Here is an 18,154-nt window from a genome sequence, read left to right as displayed (position 1 = left end):
GAGCAGACGTCCAAAGGTCCGGAGGGAAAACATTCCAGGCAGAGGAATGGCAAGGATGATGTGGTTACAGGAGGGTGAGCAAGGCAAGCAGGAGGGAGAAGCGGGGGGCTATGACAAAGAGCATGAGCTTCATTCTGAGGGCCGTGAGTGGTTTGGGGAAAAGCACATGCCCTGACTCATAAACATACGAAGTTATGATCAATAAAAAGCAACACGCTTCCAAGTGTTTAGCTACTTACATCTTTCTCATTAATGTGAGTCTCAAGGGGGCTGATGAAGATGAAACTCTGAGGTACAGATACTCTGAAATAACTAAGGCAGGGCTACAGTTCTACGGCATGAGGCAGAGGCTTCAGCCTAGGCATTGTTAAGGCACAAGAATAGCAACCTGCCTTCCAATACCCACCTAGTGAGTTAGAGACCTCTCTGAAATTAATGAGGGGAAGGAGGGCTTGGCAGGGGACATCTTTAATACATCAAGTAGAAGGATGCCCAGATAGGAGTACATAATATTCCTATGCAGTCAAATATACTCTTTCCTTCAGGACTCCATTCTAAAATAGATTCTTTATCACAGTGCCAGGGAGCTCGCTGCTGTATCTCACTGCATGAGTCAATTCCCTGGAAGAGTCAGCCTGTATTTCTAAGCTGGAAAGTTAAAGAAGTGCCTGGATCTCTTGATGGCTAAGGCAGAGATTTGCTCTTAATGCCAGTCCCTCTCACTGTTTCACTGGTAATGGAGTAACTGAAAAAAGAAGCATGTTCAAGGACACTGGTGTTTGCATTAAGAAAGCTTTATGTTAAAGTATGAACAGCATTTCCAATAAAACATGAAAAGATTTATATTGTATCTACAAAATTTAAGTCTTTGCTACAATAAATGCTATATTTCTTTTAAACAAGCCTAAAAAGGTAAGGAATGTCATGATCAATCCATACATTCTCTTTGCAGCATAAGCCTGGAGACTTTGATGTTTAAATTGGACAATCATAGATGTGAATTTCCTGGTCATCTCCAACAGACACAATTTTTGAACCATTTCCATTGTATTTTACTCCCCAGACCTGTAAATTAAAAAAAAAAAAAAGTTCTACAAATGCCTTTATTCTTCATAATATTTATGAAATGAACATCCTTATTTTCTCGTTATTCTGAATCTACCAGAACTGAGATGAGGATGTTCTTGTACTTTCTAAATCAGTGAGAATGGAGGCTTTAACCAAGCACCTTCCATTATTGCTATTTAATAAGCATTCCTGTCCCTTCCCATACTCCAAAAAAAAAAAAAATCATTTTTAAATACAGTACTAATCAAGATTATCTACAACTCTTTCAAAGAATCAGAATCCTGAGGTGTAACCTAATGCCAGGAAGATGGAAGCTATAAGAGACCAACATTTATGCTTTCAGGAAGAAAGAGGCCCCACAACTACCCCGAGGTCACTGCCTATAGGGAAAATCACAAACCGCTCCTCAGCTGACCCCTTGTGTCCGCCCCCCACGGTCAGTAATTCTCACTCTGTTATTAGTGGCCTATGGAGCCTGCCTGTCCCCAGGAGCTAGACAACATGATATTGTGGACCATAGATTTTTATTTGCTATGTGTTAAATTAACTGATTCACACCTCCTTCCCAGACAGAATTGATGTGGTTGGAGTTTCTCTAATCAGGAATAACTTCCTGATTATTAGGAGGTGATTCTGGGTGGTAAGCCTGTCACCCTACTCTGATTTTAGTGTTGGGATTGGGCTGCATGACGGCCTTTCACTCCAACCTCTGAAACAGCACCGCAATGATCCATACATACAAGGAAACACAGCTAGCCAGGACTTACTCCCTGAGTAAGATGCTTAAATCCAGAAGTGGAATATGAAGATTTAACCCCCTCAATTTTGTTGGGAACAATTTAAGTTGAAAAGTAAAAAAGCGGCCGGGCGCGGTGGCTCACGCCTGTAATCCCAGCACTTTGGGAGGCCGAGGCGGGCGGATCATGAGGTCAGGAGATCAAGACCATCCTGGCTAACAGTGAAACCCCGTCTCTACTAAAAATACAAAAAAGGACCCAGGCGAGGAGGAAGGCGCCTAAAGCCACAACTACACTGGAAACAGAGGCAGGAGAATGGCGTGAACCCCGGGGGGGCGGAGCCTGCAGGGAGCAAAAACCGCGCCACCGAAAGCAAGCCAGGGTGACAGAGGTACTCTGTGTATAAAAAAAAAAAAAAAAAAAAAGAAAAGTAAAAAAGCATGAACAATGTTAGTTAACTTTTAAGTTCCATTTCAAAGAGGAGAAATCTATAGGAACATCTAAAAATATTTAAAATATATTAAAAGCCAATTTTTATACTGCCATGGACATTTTATTTTTTATGCTTAGCTCCCCAAGACCTTACAGTGTGGTTAGGACCAGCAGCCTTGGCCTCACCTGGGAGCCTGTTAGAAATGCAGAATCCCAGGCCCTATGCCAGACCTAGTGAAGCAGCAACTGCATTTTAACCAGGTTCCCAGGGGATACAAGCACACAGGAAGACTTGGCAGTATTGCACTAGAACACCTTTACTATTTTGCATACTCACCTTGGCAAAGATAAAGATGCTTGTGAGAACAGTTTCCTTTTCAAGACTGAAAAGTTATCAATAACACTAAAGCCAAAAAACTTGTATGAATTTCCAGCTTCTACTATATTAAAAAAAAAATCACATCTCTTCTTTGGACAGTTCCAAAAATGACAAGTGATGACTGTGTTTAAGCAATGGAATCTCCTGAAGAGGAAGGTCCTTGGTGAGCCTGCCATGGCCCAGCAGCCCCCAGGAGAGGGCCCCAGACACCAGCTGCAGCAATTTCCAAAGACGGCATTTAAAGGCTGTGGGGCTAACACCATGTTTTCCAGCCTGTGTGGGGATATGCCTCGTGAGTTGCTAGGCTGACAGCACATCTCAGCCTCTGCACCCCAGACTGTGCACAGGAAGTCTGGCTACATGGATGACTGAGCAGATAGAGCAGCTCAGGCCCAGGCATCTACTGGTATCCACAGCTCAAGCAACAAGGTTAGGAAAAGAAAACCTCTTTGGTACAGTGGTCAAACAACCCCAACTATCTAAAGATGAAATAATAATGCCATACCTGATCCTGGTGATCAAAGAAGGTGTGAACACAAGTCCTCGTTCCAACATCCCAAACTTTTACACTTTTGTCAGACGAACTATTTTAAAAAGTGAACATTAGTATCGGTTTGAAGTTGGAAGGACTTCGACCAAAAATCCTTTGACGACTTACATTCTTCTAACTTCAGACCCCCCAACCCCCCACGCCTCGGTACAGGAAATGGCTAGGTGTCAGCATCATTGGGTGGCTTTCTCTCCTCACAGGGTAGCCGTTTTCCTGAAATTCTGATCTGCCTGGCCCTCATATTAATTGTTCTCCAGGAGTCTCAGACACAGCTACCTATTTCCAGATGGGAGGGAGGCCTGTTAAAGCTTCAAAACCAAGGCTCGCAGGAGGCCTCTAAAGCACTGTGCAATGCCTTCAAGTTGTCCATCTCCTGCTTTCCAACTGTCTTGGCCATCCCAGGCCTGACCAACACTGGGATCTATAAACAACATTTTACAAACATTTACATATTGTAAGTTACCATTGGAACACAAGTCTACCTTAGAGTCACTTTGGTAGAAGCCTCAATTTATAACGAAAAAACTAAGAGTTTAACTGTTTAAAAGGATTACTTGCTGACTTTTGTTCCAGCTAAGGTCAACTAACATCACTGAATAAAAATTTTAAGAACTGCAGAAAACAAAGGCTAACTGAATAAAAAAAGGGTCAAACATCTTTAAATGTTAAGGCAATCTATACAGGAAGACTGCTCTCATCTCCCCAGCATTTTAGAAACTGCTAAGAATCATTAAGTACCTGGAAACAAAGTGAGTGTCATCAGGACAGAATGCAACGTTCAGCACCCAGGAGGCATGGCCGCTCAGCGTGCCAGCCAAATTGGCATGTTGTCTGAAATGGGAAAGGGTCAAACAAAATTGAGATGTTCATTTCTAGAGTATAATCACTGAAGTGGAAAGTATATTATTAACTCTACCAATAAGCTGGACCAAATCTGCTATCCTTATGATGACCACGAATACTATATCAAAAATTCCACTTTCAACAAAGTAGCTTCACGCATTAGAGACAAATTTTAATAGCAGCATTAACCCATAATGTGTTGATGCACCAAGAGCCAAGAATAAAATCCTTAACAAGCAAAGAGCTGAAGCTCAAAATGAACAAAGAACCACACTATAGAGGCTGCGCAAGCCAACCCCTAAGATGAGGGAATTGAGAACCAATGGGGCAAAGAAGCCGTCTGAGGAGAAGGGCAGGTTCAGACTCCTGCCTGCACCAGCAGCCTTTCCGTATGGGGCCAGTGCTCCCAGTCCAAGGAAAGCGTCAAGATGTATTCATTATGACAGATGCAGCTTGGAGAGACCATTTAAAACCTAATCAAGAACAAGACGGGTCTAATTACAACAGCTATTTTCACTTTTTTAATAAAAATGAAACCCAACCACCTCTGGCAGGAGAACCACCATAAGACCTAACTGAGGTCAGCAATTTTACCCCTGAACACAGACCTCAGCAGAGTGGAGCAGACCTCAGTTAGGGGCCAGGGGGCAGGTGGGATACAGTGGGACCACTGGAGGGTAGGAAGTCCTGGGCCTTAGTAAAAAGATCAGTAGTTGTTAGGGGCTCAAGGCAGGAGGAAGGGATGATTTGGTAGAGCAGGGGATTTTTAGGGCAGTGAAACTATTCTGCGTGACACTGTAGTTAGTGGCGGCTACGCATCATTATATATTTGTCAAAACTCATAGACTGTACAACACAAAGAATAAACCCTAATGTAAACTACGGACTTTAATTAATAATAATGCATCAATATTGGGTGAAAAAAACCAGTCTTGGGTCTTCATTCAGTACCACCTCCTTGGGCAAATCAACCACCTCAGCTTGGGTTTCTCATGTGCAAAATGGGGACACTAATCTGTGCTGCTACCTCACTGGTTGCTGGGAGGATCAATAAAACAGTGGCAACAGAAATCATAAAGTCACAAATGTAAGGAACTGCTGCATTTATATTGCCTCTGCCACTAACAGGCAAGAATAACTCTACAGAGACATCTTCCCCTCTGGGCTATAGCACCCTCATTCAGTTTTAATTCCAAAACTTGCAGTTAGAATTCTATGTCTAGCTGATAACCTTTTGCCATAAAAAAAATGCATTTTAACCAGAAGTGGGCTAGAAGGAGCAGTGTTCCTACTGTGAGGTTTAAACTCCCAAGCAACTATCACAGGCCCCTGAAAGGACACACACGGATGGTCAGGGGTGCAGTACGTGCAGGTGGAGGAGGTCTTGGCACCCACGGCTAGGGTTGGAGTATGATATGTACATGCAGTGGATTAGAATGCCATGTTCAGGAGCATTGGCAGGGAGAGCTGACCATAGCACCGAGTCATAGTGTCAAGAACACAGATCCAACACATTACAGGGGATACCTCAGTGGGGAACAGGAGTGGGGACTAAAAATGATGGGGGAAAACAAGAAGACATAAGGGTCTGCGCAGATTTACAATGACGGCTGTGAATGAAAGAGGATGATTAACTTGCTTCTATGCTCGCAGTCAAGGGCCGAAACCAAAAACGCTCCTATCTAGACCTGTAGCAGGGCGGCTTATAAACTGACTGCTCCCTAACTAGGGCAGAGGCATGTCTGCTAGAACAGCCCTACCCTTGAAAATGGATGCTCTAATTTTTTCCTGTCCCCAGGGGCCAGCTACAGCCCATGGATCCATTTCCTCATCTGTTTATTACTTACCTATCCCAAAGAATTTGAAATCAGTAAGCTCACAAAAATCAGGCTGCCTAAGAAAAAGTAGCAAGTATCTGATCCTACCAGGGAACCCATGGACGTCCTCCTCCAAGCAGCCCTTGAGGACACACACTAAAAATGGGCGCTGAATGGGGGAGGACCGCCTGGGAAGTCAAGGTGTCTGATGTGACTTGAGCACAGGTCTTTACTAAGGATCCTCCCTAGGGCTCCTTGTAACAATAAAGGGACAAGATGGGCATCAGTAGTAATGCCTTTAATCTCGACAGGTAACTTACACATCATAGATCTTGATGTAGCCATCATCTGAAGCAGTGACAAGGAGCTGGGAGTCCGGGGAAAAGGTCAAGGAGCGAATGGGCATGGCATGGCCTGAAATTCATAAAGGCCCTTGTTAATCTGGTGAACCACTGCCTCCTCACTCAGCTTCCCACTGACAATGCCCCTTTTAATTATTATGAGCCACTGAGTTGAAATGCTCAGGTGCTTCCGGCAGAAAAGCAAGAGTTCTGACTGGGCCTTTCCTCTTAATGTTCTCGAAAGATCCATATAACTCCAGTATCTCCTCCTGGAGCCATTTCTCTTTCGTTCCCTTCCCTGCCCTCAGCATACATTGCTTTAAAGAACTTTTCTACTACAAATATGGCCCCACAAGGAAATATACCTTGCTCCTAATTTGTAAGGTTGAACAAATTAAGATGTTATTTCTCTATCAAATCCTTTATTATAGTGTAAAGGATAAACTATAGCAATGTGAGGAGGTAATAAATTCACTTGATTAGAATTCAAAACAGCACAACAGTATGCATGATAAAGTCTCCCTCCAACCTACCCCTGTTCTTTAGCTACCCAGTCCTCCTTTCCAGAGGCCACCAGTGTGGATAGTGGGCACAATACTTTCATCCACCTTCAAATTATCAACAAAAAGTTGTTTCCAATCACAAAGTTCATCAGAATCCAAAATGACAGAAATGAGACATTCATACAGCAAATATATATTAACACACACATATAATGTGACAGATTATGATACAATAAATAAAAAGTAAGTCTGTTCACCCAAACAAGCGTTTAACACTGTTACAAGAACTAGTATGTCTAGGTTAAATCTACAGTGACAGGCCAGGTATGGTTGCTCATGTCTGTAATCCCAGCACTTTGGGAGGCCAAAGCGGGAAGAAATCTTGAAGCCAGGAGTTAGAGACCAGTCTGGGAAACACAGCAAGACCCCATCTCCTCAAAAAGTTTAAAAACTAGCCAGACATCGTGGTGTGCACCTGTAGTCCCAGCTACCCAGGAGGCTGAGGTGGGACGATCCCTTGAGCCCAGGAGTTCAAGGCTACAGTGAGCTATGATCACGCCACTGCACTCCAGCCTGGGAGCGAGACCCTGTCTCTAAAAGGAAAAGAAAAAAAAAAACTATAGTGACAAGACTAAAACCTGGAGGCATTTCAGTTTTCCAATTGAGATTGATACTTTGTAAATCTAATGCCCATTTGCCATTTAATGGCATTTTAATGAAAGAATAATTCTTCCTTTGTGATGTGATAACCCAGTTTGTAAAAATAAGATGATGTATACCTTCCAGGGTATGCAGAAGTTTTCCAGTTGCAATATCAAAAATATTGATGATTCCATCTATGGCTCCACTGGCTAGGTATTTCCCATCAGGACTCTGTTCAGAGAACATATGGAAAAATTAGCACTTTCAGATTCCATGTTGTTAGGCTATCCCTACCAAACACAAGCAAACCTCCTGCTGTCTACAGGTCTAACTGGCTACCTGGCAAACCACACCAGTGAGACAGCAGCTGCCTGACCAGACCAAGGCAGAATCTGTGGCAAGGACTGCAACAGGCTGGAAGAGTAAACTGAAAGAATCAGAAGGAGAAAAGAGAGCAATGTTTCCTTACATATGCAATACTAAGAATGAATTTTCCTCTCGTGTCCAAAGAATATTCCTTTTTCCCACTTTCCACACCAAAAATGTTCACTTTCCCGACATGAGTTCCTGTGGCCAGATACTGGGAATCAGGAGAAAAGGCCAAAGTCCAGGCATCCACTGAACAGAAAAAAGAAGGACAAAAATACAGTGTGAAAAGACTTGGCCTTAATTTTAAAAACTAAAGTTTTACCAAAAGACACATCTTTTTAAATTGGAGTAGCAGTGTCCTGATTCAGAAAATTATGTTGTAAAGATGCTAATTCTTATCGAGTTTAAATTTAGTTTAAGGGTTTCTTAAATTTTTAATAAAAATAGGACAATATCAAGTGTTAGCAAGGATGTGGAGAAACCAGAACCTTCATACACTGGTGGGAATGTAAAACGGCACAGCCACTTTGAAAACCAGTTTGACAGTTTCTTAAGTGAAAACACAAACACTTACCATAATACTCAGCAATTCTACTCCTAATGAAAACATATGTCCACACAAAGACTGGTACACTCATGGTCTTCGCTTCCTCCTACTTCCTCACTTCTCCACGACTGGGGATTGTCTCTCTTCTCTTTTTCTCTTCCTTTGTGGTGGTTCAGATTCTCCATGCATATTTTCAAGATAGGTAGAAACTAAGTGTCCATTTTCCCTACATTCATTAGACCCAAATTCATCCAAGGAGTTTTGCCTTCAGATGAATTTAGCTGCTCTTTAGCTGTCAATAGCAATGCTTGCTTTTGTTACTGGACCAAGTAACTGTTGGCTGTTTAATGGCCTGGTCTAGTTTTATGCAGAGTCCTATCCAAAAAGAAAATAAATCCAACTCTCAGACTCCATTCTTCCTTTTTTTGTTGAGATTGAGTCTTGCTCTGTCACCTAGGCCGGAGTACGGTGGCATAATCTCGAGTTCAAGCTATTCTCTTGCCTCAGCTTCCCGAGTAGCTGGGACTACAGGTGCACACGACCACGTCCAGCTAATTTTTTTATTTTTTAGTAGAGACGGGGTTTCACCATGTTGGTCAGGCTGATCTTGAATTCCTGACCTCAAGTGATCCACCTGCCTCAGCCCCACGAAGTGTTAGGATTACAGGCGTGAGCCACCACGCCTGGCCTCTTCTGTCTTTTTCTTTCATAACAGTAACCTTTAAAACCTTGCCACACATGGAGAATATCCAGTAAAAGGTACTGTTTATCAGGGAAAGTGAGTGGAATACATACGCCATCCTTTTACTTGGAACCAATCCAGCACTGATTTCTTCAGCTGCCTTGTGCCCAGGGCTACAACCAGCATGGAATAACACCAGCATTATGAGCCCTGGGAAAGCTTGGGCGCCCAAGATGAAAAGGTAGAAACAGTTCTGCCTCTTCCTCTTTTCTTAAGACCATGCTTATATATAAGAGTCTTAATAGACTTTGCAGCATAGTTTGGGGACCCGAGTCCTCTGTAAGTAATGTAAGCAGGGTAAGGGTACATGTAAAGACAACCATCTGGGGAGTCAGGGTGCGCCTGGGTAGCTTTTTCCAAATACATAACCCATCCCATGTACTCTGAACTCTAGGATTCAGTGGATCCAAAATATGGACTAGGCATGCATATTCTTAAAAGAGCTCCAGTGGTAAGAATTACAGACAAGAAATATTGCTTCTGAGGGAAAATGCACTCAGTTTCCAGACAACCCAGCCTCTTTAAAAACTCTGGGACCATAATTCTTTCCAATACAGGAACAGCCTAGAGTGGCTACTGAGCATAACTGATGGGAGGCGAATCCATCCAGGGCACCAATCAAGGCAACTGTGTTCATGGAACACCTAAGCAGCTCTTCTACCATCAACCCACAAAGGGGTGTGCCAGAGAAATGCCAGGCTATCTGCACCCTCTAGCGGTTACCACCCATTCTGGCAGAGCAGGTTCTGCTGGGGAATGTTGTGCAGCCATTTATAAGTAAATGTGAAGCTCAAAAGAATCCTGAAATGTCCTCTGCTGCTCCACATTAGTCAGCCTATGACATCATTAATTTCCATCATCTCAGATGATGTTTACCAAGGCTGATGGACAAGATTATGCTGTTCTACAGTACTTAAAACAAAAAAATCGATGTTTCTTAAAAGTTTCATATGTATCACATACCAGGAATCATACCCTTTAATCAAAATTAGTAGAGATGACCATGATACAGATCTATAAGGACCCCATGCTTTAAATTCTAGGCTTCTATAAGGCAGTGAATGAATCAGTTCAGAATATGGCAAATAGAGCACCTCTGGAAAATACAAAATACAGGTCAACACCACCAAACCAGCAGTTTTGAAATCCAAAAAGCTCTGGAAACTACAAGCTTTTTCCACAGGTTTACTACCAAAATTCATTTGGCAGCAAAATCTAATCTGAATTGACATAAGGCTATTTATAGCCTTTATTTATCTCACTTAGTGTAAACACTCATGTTTAGTTGCAGAGGTATTAGTGTTTCATTAGAGTGCTGTTTCCAGCCCCACTGAGGGTATTATGTGAAATACAGTTCATGCACCCATTATCACCCCTCTCAAATCCAAAAAATTCTGAGCTGTAAAACACATTCTATCCCTAAAGATTTTGGAAAAGAAATCATGAACCTCTATTATTTCCCCTACGAGTAAAACTCTTACCAGGTCCTGCATCTATGGACTTTATCTGTTTGCCATTTTCCAAGTCCCAAAGACGAATATGAGCATCAAGAGAGCTGGATGCAGCAATAGGCAGGGTGTGGCTGATGTCCACAGACACCACTCCCAGCTGATGTCCCTCCAGACTCCACTGTAGGTCCAGCCTCTCATCACGCCTTCAACAGGGGACAGAGAAATGGATTTCTTCACACAGAACACACTTTACCTGGCATCTGAAATTCTGGGTCCCTGTGACTATGCAATACCAATGGTCTATGAAATACAGAATCAGAGAAGAGTTAATGAGCTACAGAACACGAAATGCTGCCAGGTTTTAAATGTAGGACTTTTTTTAAGATTTTTTTTTTTAACTTTAGGGCTTTAATACACAGTAACAGGAAAACAAGTGGGAAAAATAAACTGCTGTCTTATACCACCATATTGCTATCGCTTTCTTGCCTAGAAAAAAGTATTTCCCGGACTGCAACTGGAGAGTTCAGAAGCAAAACCTCAGCCCCCAATTTTTCAAGGCTGTATGTTAGGGGAGAGGCACTCACCATTTCCAGACCTTCACCAGGTCATCTAGGGAGCCTGTGACCACTGTCTCAGAGTTTTCCTTCTTGTTTGTCCCCCAAGCAACTGACCAAATGGCATCATCATGGGCTAGAATGGAAAGTGCTTCATTTATAAAGTCTTCTTGCATACGACTTAATGAAGCTGAAATACTGTTCAACAATTGTGAGGTAACATTTATTTGTATTTGCTTTACTATTTTACAAAGTGCTTTCCTATATAGCTTTTATTGAAATTTTGGGGCCACATATGAAAACTGGAGGTTCTGAAGAAGCCACTTGCCCTAAATCTCATGTTTACCAGGTGGGAAGGTGGTACTTTGGACTCTAAATCCAGTGCCCTTTCTTTTAGCATGCTATCTGGTATATAGGAGTCTACAACGGCTATCACTTGGCTGAAACAAGTCAAACCAGTGGGGAAGACACCCTCCTACCAAGAAAAGACCTAAACCCGGTAACAGTTACTCCGAAAAGATCTTTGGAAACAAGCAGGCAGTTCAATTCTAAACAGTATAAATCTAAAAGAAAATACCTACTATAGCCTCCATATATTAAGTTGCCTTTCCCCACAAGTATCTTTATTATGGTTAATGGGCCAATTACATTACAACAATCCTATGAAGTGGGTACTATTAATATCCTCATTTTATAGACAAGGAATGAGAGGTGCTAGGATGCAAATCCAATCTCTATTAATTAAAGTCTACCTTAAGTCTAAGTCTGTAAGCTGCATATTTGGTAGGCCACACCGTTATATGTGCAGACCCGGTGTGGATGTAAAAACATGACAAGTGCACATGGAGACTTTACCCCTGGCTGGCAACAATTCTCCAGCGATACCTTCCCAAAATATGAATATAAAGGCATTAAACTTAAAACAGCTGTGCACCACAGACAGAGTTGTGGCTTCCATTTCAAACCTCACCTAACTCAAGCCTGCTAACTTGCCACCTGGATGACAATAGCTACATATAAGGTAGTTGACTGGCATGCCCAATTAGCCTACTAGTTATTTACACTAGCTAACCTGGATGATGCTTTTGGCTTAAACATCAAAGTACCTCCATGTCACCTACTTAGAGAGGAAGAGCTTTCATTAGGCATTCCACAAATTCCTTAGGCCTTCTCAAACTCATCAAGGCTATATTGAAGAAATGAGATGGGTGAGTAGCCCATGCACAAACATGGCTCCTTTTTGGGTACAAAGCTCTGTACCACTGGTCAGCTACAATCCCAGCCCACTCTGACCTGCTGCCTGCTCTCCCATCCCTGCCACTACCACTGCTGCACAGCTCCCAGCCCTCCCCATGCACTCAATGGCCTCAAGAGAAACTCATTTCACTATTGTAGGCTTCTCTTTCAAGGGCCAAAGCAAGTTCTGACTTCAGAAAAAGGCTCACGTTCATCTCCCCAGATGAGCCGGCATTAACAGAGTTTTGAGGCTCAAAGCATTTCCCTCTTCCACCTCAGCAGCTGGGAAGCTCAGTCATGTCTTCCTCATGTGGGAAAATTTTCCTCAGCCTGGAATTCTCCAACCTATCATGATGACTGCTTTTTTTTTTTAGTTGGTTGTTCAGGTTTTTGTTGTTGTTTGTTTTTTAAGAGTATTTGTTTTCAGCTTCCAATTCTTCTGCAAAGTGAGTATACTTGAAAACTGCATGTCTGGTCAGCATGACAAAAGCCTTAAAGAAACCAAGGACAACACAGTTTTTTTCACAGATGAATTGCTTAAACAGGCAGGCTTCTTACCTTGCTCTTGTTTGAAGAGAATACCGTACTAAAAAAGAACAGAAGCCACATTAAACCCATGGTCAGATTTCAGATGTCTCACATTGCCTCCAGAAAGCACTCCTCCCCAAGTAGAGAGAGTCACTAGTGTTAGTTACTTCCTCTGCTGTCAACCTGGCCATCCTGCAAGCTCGAGTCCCATTCATGCAAGATTTGTACAGTCATATCAGAAAAAAATTCTTAAAGAAACTGACACTCTCCCCCTCTTCCTACTACCCACACTCCCAACAAGAGACTAATAAATTATGTTTTCTTTTTCTGTTCTGATCACCAAGGAAGCTCAGAGTCCAGTTTGTAGCTTAAATTTTGCAGCTGCATAAGAACACACAGCCTGCCTAACAGTCTAATAACTTTGTCCCTAATCTTATCACAAAGATATGTTTCTCCTGTTCTATCTCCTATTCTGATATTGTTTTTTTTTTTTTCTTTTTTGTACATCTTTTAAGCTTCTTCTATTACTCACTAAATTGTGGTAAAGACTTGGATGAACCAATCCTCCTCTCAGTATTTGCATTTCACTAGTCCCACCTAACACTGTGGTGACTAGGTACCCAGGGTCACCCAGCTCTTTAGGAGCAGGGCAAGAATGAGATGGTAGTTTCTTGGCTACACATCCATAAAACCTACTGGACTTGAACTTGGCAAAGAGACCAAATGATGTTCTTCCCTTTAACAAAGGCCTTACCTGGTTGGTCATTTCCTTAACCAAGGATCAGGGACAAAAGGCCAGACAGCTCTGTGGAAACAACACCAGGATTTCAGTGAGGGGGTGTCATCAGGATAGAAGGCACACAGGAAGTTCCCCTTGCCAAGAAAATAAGGCAACTCTTTATTATGAAGTTGTTCTGACACCCTTCTATGGATCAGTCCCTGGAACCCCCGTCACACTCCCTACCAGGTGGTATGGTCTTCTTTCTTCCTCTGAACCTAGGGACTCAACTAACAGCTAATCCTATCCCATGGTTTCTTCACCTCAAGTGTGACTGCAGAGAGTGACTAGTCTCTGTCCTTTCCTGCTCTTTAGAGAGAAAAAAACCATAGCTCCTTTTAATATTAAATATTATTTATTAAAAACAAACAAACATGGGAGAATCCAAAGATGGCAAAGTTCTTATTTTACATGCAAAGGTCTCAACCAAAAATGCCTTTAAGAGCCAATAGGCAGGTAAATAAGGGCAGAGGCTGGAGGGAGGCACGTGTCAAGAGATTGAGAACATCCTGGCCGACAGGGTGAAACCGCATCTCTACTAAAAATACAAAAATTAGCTGGGTGTAGCGGCACACACCTGTAGTCCCAGCTACTCAGGAGGCTGAGGCAGGAGAATCACTTGAACCTAGGCAGCGGAGGTTGCAGTGAGCTGAGATCGTGCCACTGCACTCCAGCCTGGGTGACAGAGCGAGACTCCATCTCAAAAAAAAAAAAAAAAGGATAGATCTAATTTCTCAGGCTACATTAAGGGCTAATGGTTCTTATTTCTTTGTGTGTGCCAAAGACCCCCTTTAGAGGAATTTTTTTTTCGAGATAGGGTCTTGCTCGGTCACCCAGACTAGAGTGCAGTGGCACAATCATGGCTCAATGCAGCTTCAACCTCCCAGGCCAAGTCTTCCTCCCACCTCAGCCTCTGAGTGGCTGGGACTACAGGTGCATGCCAATATGTCTGGATATTTTAATTTTTTGTAGAGATGGGGTCTCCCTATGTCGCCTAGGCTGGTCTTGAACCCCTGGGCTCAAGCAATCTTCCTGTCTTGGCCTCCCAAAGTGCTGGGATTACAGGTATGAGCCACCAGACTCAGGCTCAGGATGTCTTTACAGAAAATACACAGGTTTAGAAATGAAACCAATTACAGTAGGTTCTCATCATTCACAACAATGACGTTCTATGAAGTCGCTACAGACACTAAATTATCCGATAGAGAACCACTGTTCCTTGGGGAAACAGGTTCCTGAAAGCCTCTGGGCACATTCTTGTCAACCAATCAATACATAATCATGTTTTATGTGTGTTTATGTTTAAAGGCACTTACTGAATATACATTAGTAATTCATTAATATTGAACCCATGCCTAAACAAAGCTTATCTAACACACGTATTTTCTCCATAAGACAAATCACAGTCTTCTTGCATTTAGAAGCACTTCAGCACTATGCTTGGGGGCTATCTCAAACAGTGGAATCACCGACAAAAAGCACAAAGATGAGAAAAACGTAGCACCAAAGACTGCAAAAATGACATTTGCTTACAATATGAGAGTTGACAAGAAGGCAGTGTCACCTTGTTTGACTTCAATTGAGAAAATGTGCATCAGGCGACTAAAATTTTTCACATGTGAAAAAATGTCATGTCTTCCAAAGACCACAAAAGTGCTGTAAGTATTAATGTGAGGGCTACAGATAAATTTTAGTGAGTAGCTGAATTCATAAATACAGAATCCACAAATAATGAGGATAGACTGTATGCTAAAATTTTATCAATACAAAAACATATGTGCTTCTTTACCGACACATTATATATGTGATCTAGAAGCAAATTTAATAACTATCACAATTTCAAAGTTGTAATGAGCTTATACAATATCATATGAAAATATCTATAATTTATATTCATAACAAAGTCACACTGCTAATAATGTGATTTGTTGCCTACATTCACAGTGGAAGAAAATGCTAAATTTCATTTGGAGGTTAGGAAACATAAAGATGCAATTTTTCCTCTCATCCAAGTTCACGGCCCTCGCAATTCTACCCATTGGCAGTTTAAGGGACCACACAGTTAAGGCATCCACGTTCAGGTAACTTTCTTTAAATCTGCCAGCCCAAAAAGCTGCCGAAGGTTTTCCAATAACGGGAAATCAAACAAACAAACAAACAAACAATTTATAACTAATCCTTGCCTATGAAGATCTCAAATTGGTAGTGTTTTGTTTTGGTTTTGTAAAGACAAGTTCTCATTATGTTGCCCAGGCTGGTATTGAACTCCTGGCCTCAAACAATCCTCTTGTCTTGGCCTTCCAAAGTGCTGGGATTACAGACAGGTTGGTAGTGTTTTATTCACTTGTGACCCATGAACGGAGTTCTTTCTGCCTAAGGTAGGAAAGACAGGAAAGCACTCAAGCCAGTTTGGCTAATGGGAATGGTATTCAACCTCTGCTTCAGCACAGCCTTCCGCCTGCTGAAGCACAGGCTTGTCCTCTTCCCTGTCATTCTGGGCCTCACATTTGGCAATGGATAGAAACAAAAAAAGGAGAAAGGCTTGCAGTAAGCCAACTTCCAAAACCCCGGGCTCCAAAAGACAAGGGTGTGATTCTATCAATGAGTGCACATTTGAGGATGTACAATGAATCTGGTCCTATTTTAAGTAATACACAAAGATTAGCTCACTGAAACCTCATAACCCCACTTACTAGGTACAGTAGTTCTTTAGCTGAGGTTTTGATTTCCACAGTTCCAGAGGTCAACCGTAGTCCAAAAATAGGTGAGTAGAGTGCAGTAAGATATTTTGAGAGAGACCACATTCACATACATTTTATTACACTGTTATAATTCTATTTTTTTATTATTGTTGTTATTTTCTTACTGTGCCTAATTTACGAATTAAACTAAGTAATCATAGGTATGTATGTGTAACCTGTATGAGAAAAAACACAGTATAGATGCTCCTCAACGTACAATGGGGTTACTTCCCAATAAACCTATGTAAAGTTGAAAAATTGCAAGTCAAACCACGGTAAGTCAGTCAGGGTCCTTCACTATCCAAGATTTCAGACATCCACTGGAACGTACACCCCGGAGATAAGGGGGGAACTACTATTTTCTTATTATCAGTTCCACTTTTCTAGTAAGAAAATGGAGGCTTAGAAGCAGTTAAGGAAGCCTCCCCAAGGGACACTAGAAGGTGGATACAAACTATATTATAGGCTACCAAGATACACTACCTCTTACTTCAGGGTCTTATGAAGGTCAGAGCTAAGAGACTTTAGACCTTAGCCCTCTCTTGCCATCTTCTCTCTTTGGGAAACTTTTCCCTAAATTTCCCAGGCAGAATTCATCACTGACTCAATGTTTCCAAGGAACACTACAGATGCCCCTACGAAACTACTCAGGCAAGTCAACAGCTCACAGTATTGCACGGTACTTGGCGTAAGGCGAACCCAGCCTCTGTTTGTACCCGTCCAGTGATGTCTGTATCTGTCCAGCACGCTACCTAAGACAGCGTGGCCCACTACTGGAAAACTTCGGTTAATACAGTCCTCCCACCTACGGATAAATGATCTCCTCCGCAGAGAAACCAGCCCTAATCTCGGTACTGCCCAGAACATTCTCAGGACGCAAAAGGAGGCCACCCACGGGCCTCCCCCTCCTCCCTCAGGCACGGTACACCGAGGGACAGCCAGGGCAAATGGAGTCATGGAAGCCACCCTTAGGCCCCAGGGCCTGGAGCATCCCTGAACGGACCTGCTTACAGGCAGCCTCGGGCCCAACCTCGCTCACCCGCCCTGTGGCCTGGACCGTAAACGGCCCTAATGACCACCATCCCCAACAGCCCTGCGCTCCAACTCACCACCGCACTGCCAGGATGTACGTAGGAAGCCGGGCTCCGCGAGACTGCGACGCACAAAAATGAGCTAACGAAGGGGCGGGGCATCGCGCCGGCCCCGCCCTCACGGCGCGGAGCACTCCGCAGCGCCCCCTGCCGTCGCTATGCCGGGCGCGGGAGAGACGCCGAGGTGGGGTGGGCGGAGAGAGGAGGGAGGAAGCCACGCCCTGCTTCCAGAGGCGTGGTAGTTGGAAATTTGCTTCCGGAAGCGCAGACGTTTAGCTTCCGGCAGCTGCAGGTTTAGGGGTTTGTGTTGCAATTTCATTTTGTACTTTTGAGATTGGACTAAAGCTAATAACTTCTGTTGCTAAAATAAATTCAGTGAAATCGAGCTTTGTCTTTCACACTGCTAGTCATGACCCATTAGCGTGACACATACCAGTTTAATAGGTTGTAAGTAACAGTTTTGTTTTTGCTTTTTTATTTGAGGGCCAGGCAGAGTGGCTCACGCCTGTAATCCCAGCACTTTGGGAGCCGAGGTGAGAGGATCGCTTGAGCTCAGGCTTTCCAGACCAGCTTGGGCAACATAGCTAGAGATCTCGTGTCTACTAAAAATTAAAAAAATTAGCACATGCCTGTAGTTCCAGTTACTTAGGAGGCTGAGGCAGGAGGATCGCTTAAGCCCTGGAGGTTGAGGCTACATTGAGCCGTGATGACACCGCTGCACTCCAGCCTGGGGGCAGAGCTAGACCCCGTCTCAAAAAAAAAAAAAAAAGAGATGGGGCTGGGTGTGGTGTCTCATGCCTGTAAT

General features: G+C 43.0%; 1 protein-coding gene across 5 annotated transcripts; it reads right to left on the bottom strand.

The window, feature by feature from the left end:
* Window positions 1-778: 778 nt before the first annotated feature.
* Window positions 779-17,446, bottom strand: SKIC8 (SKI8 subunit of superkiller complex). Of its 5 annotated transcripts, none has more exons than XM_032174107.2 (12): window positions 17,368-17,394; window positions 16,211-16,230; window positions 13,494-13,544; window positions 12,770-12,797; window positions 11,006-11,111; window positions 10,452-10,624; window positions 7,782-7,930; window positions 7,450-7,543; window positions 6,147-6,240; window positions 3,905-3,997; window positions 3,122-3,200; window positions 779-1,065 (listed from the first exon to the last, which is right to left on the bottom strand). In XM_032174107.2, exons 3-12 carry the CDS (start codon window positions 13,503-13,505, stop codon window positions 976-978), a joined length of 918 nt encoding a protein of 305 aa, XP_032029998.1. In that variant the 5' UTR covers window positions 13,506-13,544; window positions 16,211-16,230; window positions 17,368-17,394; the 3' UTR covers window positions 779-975. The 5 variants fall into 5 exon arrangements, with proteins under 5 accessions (XP_032029998.1, XP_058283656.1, XP_032029996.1 ...); XM_058427673.1 differs by lacking the exon at window positions 17,368-17,394 and adding an exon at window positions 17,262-17,307; XM_032174105.2 differs by lacking the exon at window positions 16,211-16,230 and having other exon boundaries at window positions 17,368-17,446.
* Window positions 17,447-18,154: the final 708 nt, after the last annotated feature.

The sequence above is a fragment of the Hylobates moloch genome, unplaced genomic scaffold, assembly GCF_009828535.3.
Source record: "Hylobates moloch isolate HMO894 unplaced genomic scaffold, HMol_V3 SCAFFOLD_14, whole genome shotgun sequence".
Taxonomy (NCBI): Eukaryota; Metazoa; Chordata; class Mammalia; order Primates; family Hylobatidae; genus Hylobates; species Hylobates moloch.
The sequence above is the reverse complement of the archived record's forward strand: the minus strand, read 5'-3'. Positions and strand labels throughout refer to the sequence as shown.